Source organism: Anas acuta, chromosome 6 (assembly GCF_963932015.1).
Source record: "Anas acuta chromosome 6, bAnaAcu1.1, whole genome shotgun sequence".
NCBI lineage: Eukaryota > Metazoa > Chordata > Aves > Anseriformes > Anatidae > Anas > Anas acuta.
Window position 1 is genome coordinate 22,903,916 of NC_088984.1, and position 13,538 is coordinate 22,917,453.

The following is a 13,538-nucleotide window of genomic DNA, read 5'->3' on the forward strand; positions in this document are numbered from 1 at the left end:
GTGTAAGAAATGCAACCCAGAATGACTTACAGTTACAGGTCTGTAGCTAAAAGGGCACTGCTTTTTGTAATCGTGGGTTTTGTTTTTCTTTTTTTTCCTTTCAACAGAGGATCAAATTTTGCTTTCTGATAATGCATCTTCCCTTGCTGTTCAGGTAAAATGTCATCTTTTCTAAACTAAAGGTGTTAATTACATTTTATATTTGAATGATTGCCTTCTAGCTAAAATAACTGTATTTACCTAAGTGAATAATTTAAGAATTCTTTCTGTGAAAATCCGTGACTTACTTCCTGCATCTGATGTGTTTTATGTTGTCATTGATATGCCAGAGCCTCAAGGATTTTGAGCGTTCTATATACAGCGTGTCTGCTTGTACTCCTATTTATATTGTATTATATCGTACAAAATCTGCTTGCCTGCCTAATCAAGGACCCGTGTGTGGTTGCCATCTTTTGTCAGTTGGCATGCTAGTTCCTCTTGTAACATCTTGCATGATGCTTGCTGCATATTCATACCCCCAACTCAAGGCATCCGTGCTTCATATTGTGAGCATTGAATCTCCACGTGTCTGACAGTTTTTTTCAATTTCATCATGTATACGTAGTTGAGATCCAATGTGGTTTTTAGAAATAGTCCATATAATTGACAAACTTGCATCTCTAATTGACTTAAAAGCACCTCTGTGGCTGTGAAGTCCGAGTAAATTCCATTAACCTGTGAGGTTTGGTAACCCCAAATCTCAAGGGGATGTTTTCCCCATTAGCAGGGAGGGTCTGGCTGTCAGAAGTGGTGAGCCGGATGCCTGTAAGGTTCCTGCTCTTGAAAGCAACTTTGCCTCTGCTTTGTGTAGTAGGGAGCTGCACTGTTCCCCTGCTCCTTGCTTTTAGTGCGTGGTTGAGCTCAGAGCAGCTTGACCAAGGGATCTTTGAGGGCTATCCAAAAGGGACGCTGAAGACTGTAACTGGTGTTACTGGTAGGAATGTTAGGATGGTTTGATTGTGGTAACTACTTACAGGATCTCTAACTGTTTTTTTTATTCCAGTCTGGCAATGTAGGAAATACCTACACTGTAAAATTCTATCACAGCAAAAAGGTATCTTTATCTCATGCTGGCAAGATGAGTCATCTCTGAGATACCAAATAAATAGGGCAATATTTATTTGTTTGGGTAGTGTGTTTTATATCATGCATCACACTAAAGCAAATAAGTAGTTTTGTTGCCCATTTGATCTCAGTGTTCCTTTTCAGTCCAGAAACCTTGTATTTTGTGGTTCTTATGAATTTTCTTACCATCTAGCAATGCATATAGGTGTGGCTTGTATTTAAAACACAAACAAAAGAAACAACATAACCCTAAAATTTCCTTTTTTAATGCATCATTTTGCTTTACTGTTTCCAGTCTGTTGTTATCCTACACATGCCACTTAGATGATAAATTGGCTATAATATATTAAAAATGCTTGTTTTTCTTCAATATTCTCTAGCTGGACAGCTGATAGTAGCCATGACTATAAATATGGCTCTGGTAGATATCTGATCTTAAACTTTATAGAACAATTTTGTATTGGAGAATCACATCTATTTGGATGAATCTGCGCAACAAGACTGACTGTGAAAGAATAGTTATCCTTGGTGTATTCGATCCATTTTGAAATGATATTAGGATCTGTAGTTATGTATTACTAGCTAAGTGATCAGAAAGCTGTAAATATACCAGTGTGGTTTGCATAAGGAAATTGCTGAGTGCCTCTGTTTCAGAATTTGCTTTTTATGCTGATGAGAGGACCTTTATCTTTTTACTGCATATCTTTTTCTATTGTGTATTTTTTTTTTTTTTAATTTCTTCCCTGAGGAAGAAAGGGGGAGGATAGGAGGAGGAATAGGGGCTGGTACCTGGGGCTTTTTTCCCCACAATTGCCCTTCCCTTGTCCCTACTACAGATTCTCTGTAAGTGAATATCACCAGAGAGATATGTAGCTCATTCATGGCTTGATGAACTTCCATATGGTGAAAATGCATCAGAGTACATCTGATGAAAAGAGCATACGGAGTCAGCTGCCATCAAATCTGAAGGAACGCGGCTCACATCAGGACTCTACATGTGCTGTAACTGGTCTTTCAGATCTGTCTCAATCTCTTTGCAGCATCTCTGCAGCACGCTGCTCTGGGATAGCTCTTGGAGAACCCATATAGAGATAGATCTAAAATAAATAATAAAATCCAATGCTGTAGTAAGTGGAGGCTGGCAGTTGTAAAACCGACGACCCAGCGGAGCAGTTGGTGCTTGAGGTACCTCTAGTCAGCAAAGCGAGCAGACAGCAGTGCAAGTTGATCTCAGTGGAGGTATAACAAAGGCTGTTGTGGTCATCTTGTTGGAGTTGGTGGGTAGTGGGGGCTGAAGGCTGAATGTAGGAAGTTGGTTCTGTCTTGCTGTTCTGATAGCGATTGGATTTAGGACTTCTCCGTGTGCAGTGCAATCTGGGCTCCTGACTATAGCAATATCTCATATAAGAGAGGGGAGGACAGTGTCTTCTGGGAATTGTTAGGCAGCTGTGTTAGTGGTGCCTTCAGCAGCTAGGCAAACAAAAAAAAAATCCCTCTCATCTTGTGGAATCTTTCTGCTGATTCTGGTAGTTTTTTTGCTTTTGTTTTTTAATTCCTCTTCTACCCATTGTTGTTCCTGAAAGCAGACTGGTTTACGAATTCCTTTGTCTTTTACTGTGTTCAGGTCCTTTAAATTTGCTGAAAATGCAACATAACTTCAAATGAGCTAGTGCATTATCTCTGTTACATCTTGGTGTTTGCACTTCTTGTTTGTTAACGTGGAGTTATACAGTCCTGCTGAAAATGAAGCCCATTTGATCTTTGGCTGCAGAGTCTTGATATTGAATGAAACTGTTTTCACAGCAGAGGAGTTAGTATTTTCCCCCAATTTTAGTGTCAGCAATGATTTTCCAGCTACAGAAATGAGAATGGTGTATGTGGAATGAAGGCTGTGTTTTTCTCATGGGATGTTCAGCCCCGTTCTCATTAAAGCTAATGAAAATACATATACTTCCTAGGTAGTGTGACTCATAGTTAAAAGCATTCTCCCTTTATTTATTGTACAGCTTCCATTATACAGCATTCCTGCTTATCTGTCATATCATACTAAAAAAAAAAAAAAGTCACCAAAAACCAGAAGCAAATACAGAACTTATGTCAGTCAAAGAACAACTGAAGGTGTTTTGTAGGGGGGTTTTGGGTTACTATTATCAGACCATGGGTGGGGGAGAGGGAAGAAGGGAAAAGGAATGTTAAATGCTCATTCTCAGTAATGTAAATACATTTTGTATTCTCAACCTTATTGTTATTATTATTATTATTATTATTTACATTTGTCTGCCAGGTACTTGAGGTGCTGCTGTGCCTGCCTTTATGCATGTCTGGTCTGTAGGTGTGGTGCCTTTGGATGCTGTTGCCATGCACTGACAAGCAGAAGGTAGCATGTGTATGAGTTTCTGCATATAATTTCTTGCAACACGGTGTTTTTATGTGATACTTCATGTGGAGGTATCTGGGAGAGAGAGACCTCAGTAATGCTTGGTCATCTGGAAAAATAAAAGAAAGAATTGTGCAATTTAAGAAGTGGGTTATGGGCCTTTCTGTAAGGACGATCACCAGACCTAAGGCCTTCCTGAAGCCAGGCTACCTGTGTCCTCATCTCTTACAGATGGTGAGTTAGGTCTGCTGTGTGTTTGTAAGTCTATAAACACTTTTTTTTGAGTTTTATATACTTTAGGATACAGCTTTATTCTTGTGCAAGTAGGCTACAGTTTTTCATTTACTTTCAGCCATGAACTTGGATCAAATGTGATAACCAAAGGAGACCATGCTTCACCCTGAAGCAGCGGGCCTGCCCAGGCCCTGTCTTCCTACTGATACTGGGCGCAGGTAGAACCTTTTGGCCAGCGACTGGGCAGCACTGGTGGAGCAGAGGAGGTGGACGGGGCTTAATGCAGCTGTGCTTTGCTGGGCCTCTGGCCTCAAATGCAGCATGGAGCATCTCTGTGCTGTCCCAACTTGTCAGGAGGAGGAATGTGAGTGGTTAGACTACCTCTGTCCTTGCAGATTCTTCTGAAATATTTATGCAGGTAGTGTTAGAGTCTTGCTTAAAAGGCTGTCTAGATTGTTCAGGACTGTGGAAATTCTAGTAGCTATCCTGAGGTTATACAGCCTGCAGCTCATTACGTTAAGTTATGTATTAATTGCTAGTGCAATTGATGTCCTTGTAAATGGTCTTAATATATTCCAGGAAAGTGCATTTAGAATTGTCTGTTCTTAGTCCTGAATGACAGAAGGATGTTTGGGCAATTTAAAATTGTGTTACACAGACTAACTGCTTATTTACTTCAACAAGTAATCAAATAAATGTGTAAATCACACATGATTAATTGCTCTCTACAGATTTGTGATTTTTTTTTTTTGTGTGTGTGTGTATGAATTGTGGTTTGGTTTTCCTCTAGACAAAACATTAGGAGAAATCTGAACTTGTTGCAGAGGTTTGAACAAAGGCATAGTGAAATGAAAATCTGACGGTCTCTTTTTTTAAAGAGAATAAAAGCTGGAATTCTTCATGATGAGAAATGCAGTATCAACATAATCAATCTAGCAGCATTATGTTGTAGCTGAAAACATGCTTAAATCCCAAGCCATACAGGTACCTTTTGTGAGTGAAACATCTTTCATATAGTTCTAAGATGAAATTACCCCTGAATGAATAGCATCTTCATTTATCTTCAAAACCTCTGCGCTACCAGTGAATCTACTCTTTCCACATTCTACAACTAGAATTACATTATACCATTAGAGCAGTGTTGGGCTGCAGTGTAAAATAGATTGTTTTGGAAAATGAACGTGGCTTTGCTATAAATTACATTCACAGGTACAAAGGAATTTGTTATTTTGTTTAAAATAGTCACAAATATAATTAAGCTCTTAATTTATGTTAAACTACAAATGTGGCCATTACCATAACTGGATTAGGAATTTAATCTGTCACTCAAAGAATGATACTGAACAGTTTTCATTTATAACCTTAGACATACTATTTCAGTTACAGGGTCTGCAGCTGTTTGATATGAAAACTGAATTATTCTGTAGATTTGTTCATGGTTTTTAATTTTAAAATGTGTTCCTGCAATAAAGTAGAGAATAACTCTCTAGTTGTCATCACATATTGTCCTTTGTATGCTCATGAAATAATGTAAGAATGAAAACAGAAAATGCCTTTTACTCTTTCTTCACAACAGTATTGTGTGAGTGCTTCTAGAAGTGCTGCTGAACAGAGTTGCTTGGAATGGTTTGTTCTTTATTAAAAATCTAATCATGACTAAATCTTCTTCAAACGAAGCCTGAAGTGTGTGCCATCTGAAAATAGCGTTCCTCATGTGGGGACGTAAGTTGTGAACTATTTGAGTCTTGGCATAAGTAATTTCGTTCTTTCCTCTGATCTCAGCAACTGCAATCTGGATATGATTTACATCAAGTTGTAACTCATTTTTAATGAGTATATGTGTTTGCTCACATGTATTATTCTGAGAGGGGCTGGAGGGGAAGAGGAGAGCATTGTGATGGATCTGACAGTGCCCAATCTTTGTTGGGCAGGGCAAAGAGGAAGGGAGAGTGAAGGTCACCGAGGGAGTAAATACAAAACTCTCACCTCTCTTCTCTTAGTCCTTCCCATTGAACTTCATGCACAGTCATTTTCCATTCTTGTCATTATAGGAAGACACAATGGCATCACTTTCTTGCATTGCTTTTAGGGCAGCAGCAGAGCTGAAAACGTCATTCGTGTGAGAAGTGGAGGAGAGGAAGGGTTGGGGTGAGCTGCCCACGATGGGCAGTGGTTTCTGGGCTCTGTGCTTTTGGGCCTTGGCAAAGCAGCACAAAAGTGATGGCGCTGGTAATTTTTTTAGGTAATTGAAATCCGACATACTCTTTACATTTTGAATTTGAAATTGGGTAAACTGTAAGAAAACAAAACAAGCCTTCAGTTGATTGTGTCCTCTAAGCAACGCTGTTGTAAATGTCCTCAGTGATTTTGTCAGGTGTCACCTGCCATGACTGAAGTGAGTGATAGGCATAAGTTGTTTGATTAATTTTGTAACAAGTGTCATCTCAAAGCTTCAGATCAACCTTTTTCATATAGCTGCTGATTCTTCATTCTCTTGCAGCAGAAATACAGATTGGTTTGTTCCATGCTGACTTTCAAAACAGAGTGACTTCTGCCACAGTTTGGGAGAAGAACACAGCAGCCCAGTCTGGGTGTGTTAGGACAGGAGATGCACTGAGAGGCTTCTCTGCTTTTTATTAGTTTACTGTCCTTTTTCCTAGACTCTGTCTTCCCTAGACTGTAACATTAAATATGAGGAGGGCAGGGAAGGAGAAATGTAATTCATTTTGTGACATGTTTTCTCCCTTCCTCTGTTCTTCCCCATGGATCTGCAGCAGCTCTCCACTTTGCAGTGTACAGCAAAGCCTCCCATTAAAAATGAGGTGCACAGAAGCAGTAAAAACTTCAGACTGAGAGCTTTCAGTCTGGAAGAAGGTAGCAGTAGCATTGCTAAAAAGTTACCATTCACATTTCTCTGCTTTTCCTGGATACCGGAAGAGTTGATGATGCTACAGGTACAGAGGCTGGGCTGGTATGAGAAGGGGGTGATTCTCAAGGAAGAAGAGGGGAGAGAGCACACGTGTAAGAGATAATGACAGACCCCATTAAGTCAAATGTTTTTTTTTTTGTTTGTTCTGTTTATCACATTAACCTCATTCAAAGAAAGGACAGTCTTTGTTCCAGAAGTAACTGGGAGAAAGGTTTTTGAAGAAGACATTACACTGGACATAAGTTGCTAACCTGCACTGTCTTCCCATCTTCTACTTCAGTCATTGGCCAATGCTGGTACTGAACAAGAAGTCAGGCCCCTGTTTTTAAATTTACAGAAATGCAAATAGCCAGTGATATATATATGGGTACAGGAGGAAGCCCTGCTGATTCTAGGGGAATGAACTCAGTCCTTCCCAACCTGAGATTTTATTGCTCTCATAAATGTTGTATTAGCTAGTATGAACCATGAAATTACTCATTTATTTTAAAAGCCTGAGCATTTTGGTTTGATGTCCTTCAGTTGTAGTTAATTCTGTATATTTATGCCTGAATGAAGTTTCCTTTGTTTATATAAAGTGTATTGGGCAGTCACCTCTGATATTTTGTAACATGTGCAAAGGGAAATAAGACTGTTAATCCTTTTTTGATTCATCTTAGTAGTTAACTCTTTTAAAGCAGTTACTTAACAACTATCCATATTCTTGCATGGGAGTCCTAAACACTGGAGGAGATCCAGGTTGTGGATTCCCTCTGTTCATTCTGTGGTAGCATTTTTTTTTCCCAGAGGAGGAAAGGAGAGAGGGGAATTCCGTGCCTTTCTTTGGAATTAAAAGCATCTTTGCAAGGTATGACAGTTAGGCTTGTGCTCAGTTAAGTGTCAGGTTTCTAGTTTTGCCGTTGCTGCCTTGCTTACCAGTTTTTAGATGATTTTTTTTTTTTTGTAGGGTTTGATTAACTATCTTGGAATTCAGTTGACCCCTTTCGGTCTTTTTAAGTTGATCAGTCAAATTTATGATGTTAACAATGATCTCTGATGTACTAGAATAAGGCTAGGCCCTTGATCTCTCAGGTCGCTCAGCTTTTGATGCCATGTCTTTGAAGGGATGTTGATATTTTCATAAATCTCAGCAGAACTGCAGTGGGGTGGTTCCAGCCTTCATTCCAGAAGCTCTCGGAGGAGTGGTGTTCACTCCCGTTTCCTGGTGGCTTGCTCAAGATGTGTATGTGAAGTACGTATCCAAGGGAGAGTGAGATGTTCTGAGCTGGAATAATCAGTGTCCCACTGCATCTTTTCACGGGGTTGGAAACCGTAGTGGTCTGATACCATCTGCACACCAAATGTGCTGGTGCTTAACATTCTAGTGAGTGGGCAAAAAGGGAACATAGCCTCCCTTGATCACTGAGCTAAAATGTTACAGGAGATAATGCCTCACAAAAATTGCTGCTTTGTCTTCTTTCTCCTATGTTTTCTCTGTGGGATTTCCTTAATTTGTGCCATTTTCAACTGTTTTGGTAAGTGTTCATGCCACTTAACTAGTTACTGGCTAAAATGTAATTCATCTAGCTGAATATATCAGAAAGAAAGTTGAGGTTTTCAGGCAGTGAATATTTACAAGGATGCGTTGGTCAAAACTTTTGTCCATCTCTTCTCTAAAAGAAATCACAATTATTTGAACATTCACTGTACTCAAAAGTCAAAAAAAAAAAAAAAAAAAAAAAAAGAAAAGGAATCCACCTGTGTTGTTAATACAAGTAGTAGCCAAAGCTTCTCAGTCATCTGATAAAAGAATCGAAGTACTCCTGCAGTGATGCTAATTGCAAGGTCTGTTTCTTAGGCTGAGCCCTTATAGTGGAAGCTCCCAGTGTGGAACTTTCCTTCTACTTTTCATTTTCCTGCACAGGAATATTTAAGGAGCACTTAAGATTGCTTTGGGTACAGTCAAGCATGTTGGTATTTAATTCCCTGCCTTTTTAACTTTTTAAAGGCATGATAGCAGTTCTCCATTTTCAGATATGTTTTCTTATTGTGTTGTGTTGGTGGGTATATTAAAGGTCTTTTTTAAAGCTTGCTGAGGGTAAACCAGCTGACTTCTATGCTTGCTAGAGTCTGCTCTTTGTTATGCAGAGTAGTGAACATTTTGTTTAGTTCAGTTAAAATTTCTTCCCACGTTAGAGCTCAATTCTAGTTTAGCCTCCTCTCTGTGCTTTTCTTTAAGTGCTGAAAAGGCACACGGACCCTGTGTATTTGCATTTCCAAGATGTCCCAATGGCAATGTGTTCTCAGTCCACTTTGAACTAGGCCAGAGACTGAGGTGGAATTTTCCTGCCAAATATAATAAGGGTCGATATTCTGTGGTCTGTGGATATTTATTGAGGAGAAGGAGAGAGAGAAAGGTCACATTTAGATTTTTGATGGAATTTTGGCTGAACTCTTTACACTAATAAGATTTTATTTATAGCTTAGCCTCTATTGAGAAATGCTTTGCACAGTTACAAACTGTATTTTTTGTGGTAACCTTGTACTGTGTAGGAGCCTATGTACAGTGTAGGCAATAATTTGCTGAAGGAACTCATGTAACCTAAGTGTTCTGTACTGGCATATCTCATTTTTGACACACTGATATGGAAAAGTAAAAATAGTTTTCTGATTCACTTCCTCGTGCTTGAATGTGTCTCTGCACTCGCAAGCTCTTTAGTTATTCATGTGTTACTCGAACTCCAGTGCAGTTCAGACATTCTCTTCTGCACCAGCAGTGAGAATAGTACATGGCGGTCTTAAAATTCATCTCTAGCTTAATGCAGAATCGCAGAGTTAATTTAATGCCTTGCTGCAAAGGGAATTCATTTGGTAAGCCCGGATAAAATGAAACTTCACATATTTTTGAGATGAAATTCAACGGCTAAGGATGAAGTAGTATGATACGAGTTCAATCCCCTCTTCTCCTGCCCAACGATGAATTTCCTTCTGAATCTGCTGTCTGGTGCCAGCAGTTCCACCACATCACAGAGCTGCTGAGGGGAGGTTGTTTGCGTCCTACTGTAACTGACAGAGCTATAGGAAGAACCAAGTCTGCCTTCCAGTGGAGTTGTTATATGTATTCAGCAGGTTACACTGCATCCGGCAGTGGCACACTGAGTATTTAATCTGAACCAAAATCACCAAATTCTTGTCTCGAGGATATTTCGTAAGTTGCATATAGAGCCCCAGTCTGGGCAGAGGACATGATGCATATAGCGGTAGCTGGAACAGTCTGCACCATTCCTAGGTCCTGCAGAACCAACAGGCAAGGGAAGAGGTCTGGGACTGAGACCAATGCCTTACATTCCTGTTTTAAAAATAGTCTTTTGTGTATTCTTGCCACTTACATGGAGTTTGGGAAGCTGAGGCTGCAAGAGTCTTGATACGTAGTGGACTTCGGCGTGCTGCACACTTAAAAAGTGGGATGTTGTCAAATGTGAGCAGTGCCCTGTGTTTTCTGTGGGTGATAGTTGCTGCCTTAAGCAGTTGTAGAGGTTCTGGTAGGGATGAGGCTTTGGCCATCAAAGGACCGGTTTATTCCTGAGTAGTACAAGACTTGTAGTACTTGGCAGATGTACATACACACACACAGAGATCTGCATGTGGCTGTGTAGTAACTGGCTCCCAAGCAGAGCTTTCAGCTAGGATTAGGCTGAGGAAATCTGTAGAAACCCAAGTTATCCAAGTGAATTTTGCAGAGCCTCTAGAGCTCAGAGGCAGGCTGCTATCAGCTGCAGTCAGTGTCTTTGTAACTGTTCACGTCCATAGCTCATCTGAAAATGCACGAGCCAAAAGGTGTAATGAACTGTGTGGTTATTGGGTTGGTTGGAAGAGGCCTTGAAAGGGTCTGAAGATTTCAGCTTTTGTTCCCTGGGTACAGGGGACAGTGCTTGGGTTAGGGTTTGGGAACAAAGCACCTGAAGAGCATGAGGGAGAGGAGGGAGATTGTTTGATGGATACTACAGAAGGCACAAAGTTGGGAAGAGTGCTGGTGGCAGTGTTAGTTAATGCCTTATGGACTTTGTGTGGAGATGAGCAGTCTCAGTGCAGTTAAGATTTGGGTTAGTTTGATGTCTGTGGTTAGGGCCTGAGCACCTAAAACTGTGAGAGAACAGTTTACTGCCAGATCTTGTAACTAGGAGGAAGCCCATGCAGAAAGTGACACCTTCCGCTGTGGGCACTGGTTTCCTGAATGTAATTATGGTTAGGTCACGTTCTGGGAATCTGACAGGGCTCTTGCTGGGTGCTATGTACTTTATTTTCTTTGGCTTTCTACTCCATCTCCTAAATGAGATCCAAGTGCAAATAGAGTATACTCAGGCTGGGAGAGCTGTTTCTAAAACAGCTTTAAAAGTATGCTGCGCTGTTTGCCATTCTCTGGGACCTGAGGCACTTAACATTTTGGCTTTGATCTTCTCACTTGCAGCCAATGCAGACCACGCCTTCCCTCAAGATAAAGCAGCATTTTCCTTCATGGTTGGTAGTATTCTTGGGGTATGCTTTTTTGAACCTCAAGCCACGGTGGATAAATAGGTGTAATGTTGGAAGTCTGCAATCCCAACCTTTCTATTTGCAAAGACAAAGTGAATGATAGGACTTCAGCCCAGTTGTAAGAGACTTTACAGTTTAAGAGGTTCCTTATGTGCCATGATACCTCTAAATTGTAGGTATTTGTCTTGACGCTTTGCTTTTTAAACAGAAACACACCAGGGATTTGGTAGTGACAGCAGATGCTGACAAAATCAGTATCCTACTGAGGATACTTTGGATCCAAGGTTAGAGATGAAAGAAACAGTAAATCGATGACTTGCACTCTCCGTGATTCACATAAATTACAGATAATAAATTCTTCCCCCTAAAGCAGACTGGTGCTCTTAGAGTGTCGTAAAGCAAAACTTTTGGCAACTGTTGTAATGTGGGAAGGTGCTGCGTGTATTTGCTGTGTTACACAGCATGAGTTTGGTTAGGCAGCTCTAGCTGCAAGAAGCAAGTACTGTGATTTTCAGGATGGGCCGAGTGTCACTTAATTCTGTAAAGCCACAACACTAGTTGTGTCTTTCAGATGGTGCTTCTTCGCTCCTCTTGAGGGGAGGGGCAAAGAAACTTCATTAGAAGAATGCCAGTCAATGACAGGACAATAAACAATTGTCTAAAAATGTTAGAAAACCGTGTTTTTCTTTTTGCTTAAAAGCAGTATGCAAGGAACTTTACGTCATAGGTATGTGCTAAGAATTTGCTAAAACATAGTGATATGTATCAAGAACACATTTGTCTGTCACTGGTGTATCAATGCTTTTTAAATGCTTTGTTTGCAGGCCTTTTTGCAAATGTGCAATCTGCCGGTCCGGGTGGTTTGCAGGGCAAATGCCGAGTACATGTCCCCATCTGGTAAGTGCGGCCTTCATTTAGCTTACTACATTACACCTCCAGTTGGATGCCATGGCAACTGTGCCTTGTCTTGCTGATAAGTCAGTCTGTGCTACGTGTCTGGGATGCCTTCCCCCTCCTCTCCGGTGCGGTTTCTTTCCTGTAAACAATTAAAACAATTAAATGTAATGTAACGATGGTACAATACGTAAGGAAGCCTGTGAATGCCATCCTTAGGTGTAGCAGCGAGTTCAAATGCCTGGTGGCAACCTTCTCTGAAAAGCTGGAGGATTGTGAGTTGAAACAAAGACGTTTCCAAAAATGCATTTAATCTGCATCCAGGGAATATTCCTGCTGAATGGTACTGTATTTTGCTGTTCCTGGGGTGAGACAAAACTGGAGAGAGTACCTTTTGTTACCTTGTCTGGGAGATGGTGGCAGGTATGTAAATACAGGGGAAGAATGCATTGTCACTCTTACGGGTGCCTGGTGGTTTTAAACCTCTCTCTGATACCCAGACAAAACTGCTGAATGCAGGGCTCACAAGTCTGGCAGTCAGTGCGCTCCTGCTCAATTTTTGTTGTGTTACAAGATATTATTTGCCAATTGCCTGGCTCTAGCTGACACTTGCCATATGGAAAGGCCTGTCAGTATGTCTGCCGACTGTACGAGTTCTGCTGCTGCTACTGATATATCAGTCAAAGCAGCTGGAGTTATACTATTAAGAAAAAAGGAAAGCTGCTTGGCAGCAGTGAAAAATACCAAAATATTTACCTTTTGTAGGTAAAGATAGCTTTAGAATGCTGAGTATCTACACAGAAGAGCTTCTTAGATCTGCTGGAGTGTGACTGGTGGCAGCTGCATGCCCCCTCTTCTTTGCCATCCATAACCCATGTCCACACTTGCTGGCATCTGACATTTTCCCAGTTTCCTTTCTTTACCACATTTTCATTCTGTAAGGATAATTTGAAAAAAGTTTGTATTTGCACCCTTCCCACCACCCTCTGTCTCTAGCAGTGGTAGACAGAGATCTGCATCTCATCGCTTGGGGGTGAAGGTTATTTACTTTGTCGTCGTAATGACAAAATCCATTCTGAGGGAGTCAAAAGTGGAATACTAAAGGATTGTCTTTGTGTGGAAAGTGCAGCCTAGCTGAAATCATTGAACTCTGGAGCTCAGGAAGGTCTGCGTTTCCTTTTGCAGTATGCAGCGTGTGGATGCAGATGGAGCCTTTGTTGGTGTGGTGCACTTCATTTATTACCCTTAGGCCAACTGAGCCAGTGAAAGGGAATCTCGGGATAAAAACCATGACTGAATGCTGCGAGCATGAACTCTGTTTGAACTAGGCCTAACACTAGGTTTTATGTGTTTCAGTGGAAAGGAATGCATGTATTGCTAATAACATATTTGGAGTCAGGCAGGTATTGATGGATCTTGCTCTTTGGGCTCTCTGTAGAAAGCAGTTTGCCCACAGCACGAGACAGGAAAGCATGTGCTGTGCCCCAT

General features: G+C 40.8%; 1 protein-coding gene and 1 long non-coding RNA gene across 6 annotated transcripts in view; one reads left to right on the plus strand and one right to left on the minus strand.

The window, feature by feature from the left end:
- Window positions 1-13,538, plus strand: part of MTX2 (metaxin 2) — a 32,116-nt gene that overhangs the window by 13,257 nt on the left and 5,321 nt on the right. The window contains exons 3-4 of the mRNA XM_068685772.1: window positions 108-154; window positions 11,981-12,053. Of these exons, the coding sequence (XP_068541873.1) occupies window positions 108-154; window positions 11,981-12,053 (120 nt within the window). The remainder of the gene's footprint in view (window positions 1-107; window positions 155-11,980; window positions 12,054-13,538) is intronic.
- Window positions 12,042-13,538, minus strand: part of LOC137858296 (uncharacterized) — a 138,613-nt gene continuing 137,116 nt past the window's right edge. For 3 of the 5 annotated variants that reach the window (XR_011097628.1, XR_011097625.1, XR_011097624.1), the window contains 2 exons: window positions 12,807-12,985; window positions 12,042-12,192 (listed from right to left, as the gene is read on the minus strand). This is a non-coding gene — a long non-coding RNA (uncharacterized lncRNA). The remainder of the gene's footprint in view (window positions 12,193-12,806; window positions 12,986-13,538) is intronic. The other 2 variants (XR_011097626.1, XR_011097627.1) reach the window with 2 other exon arrangements.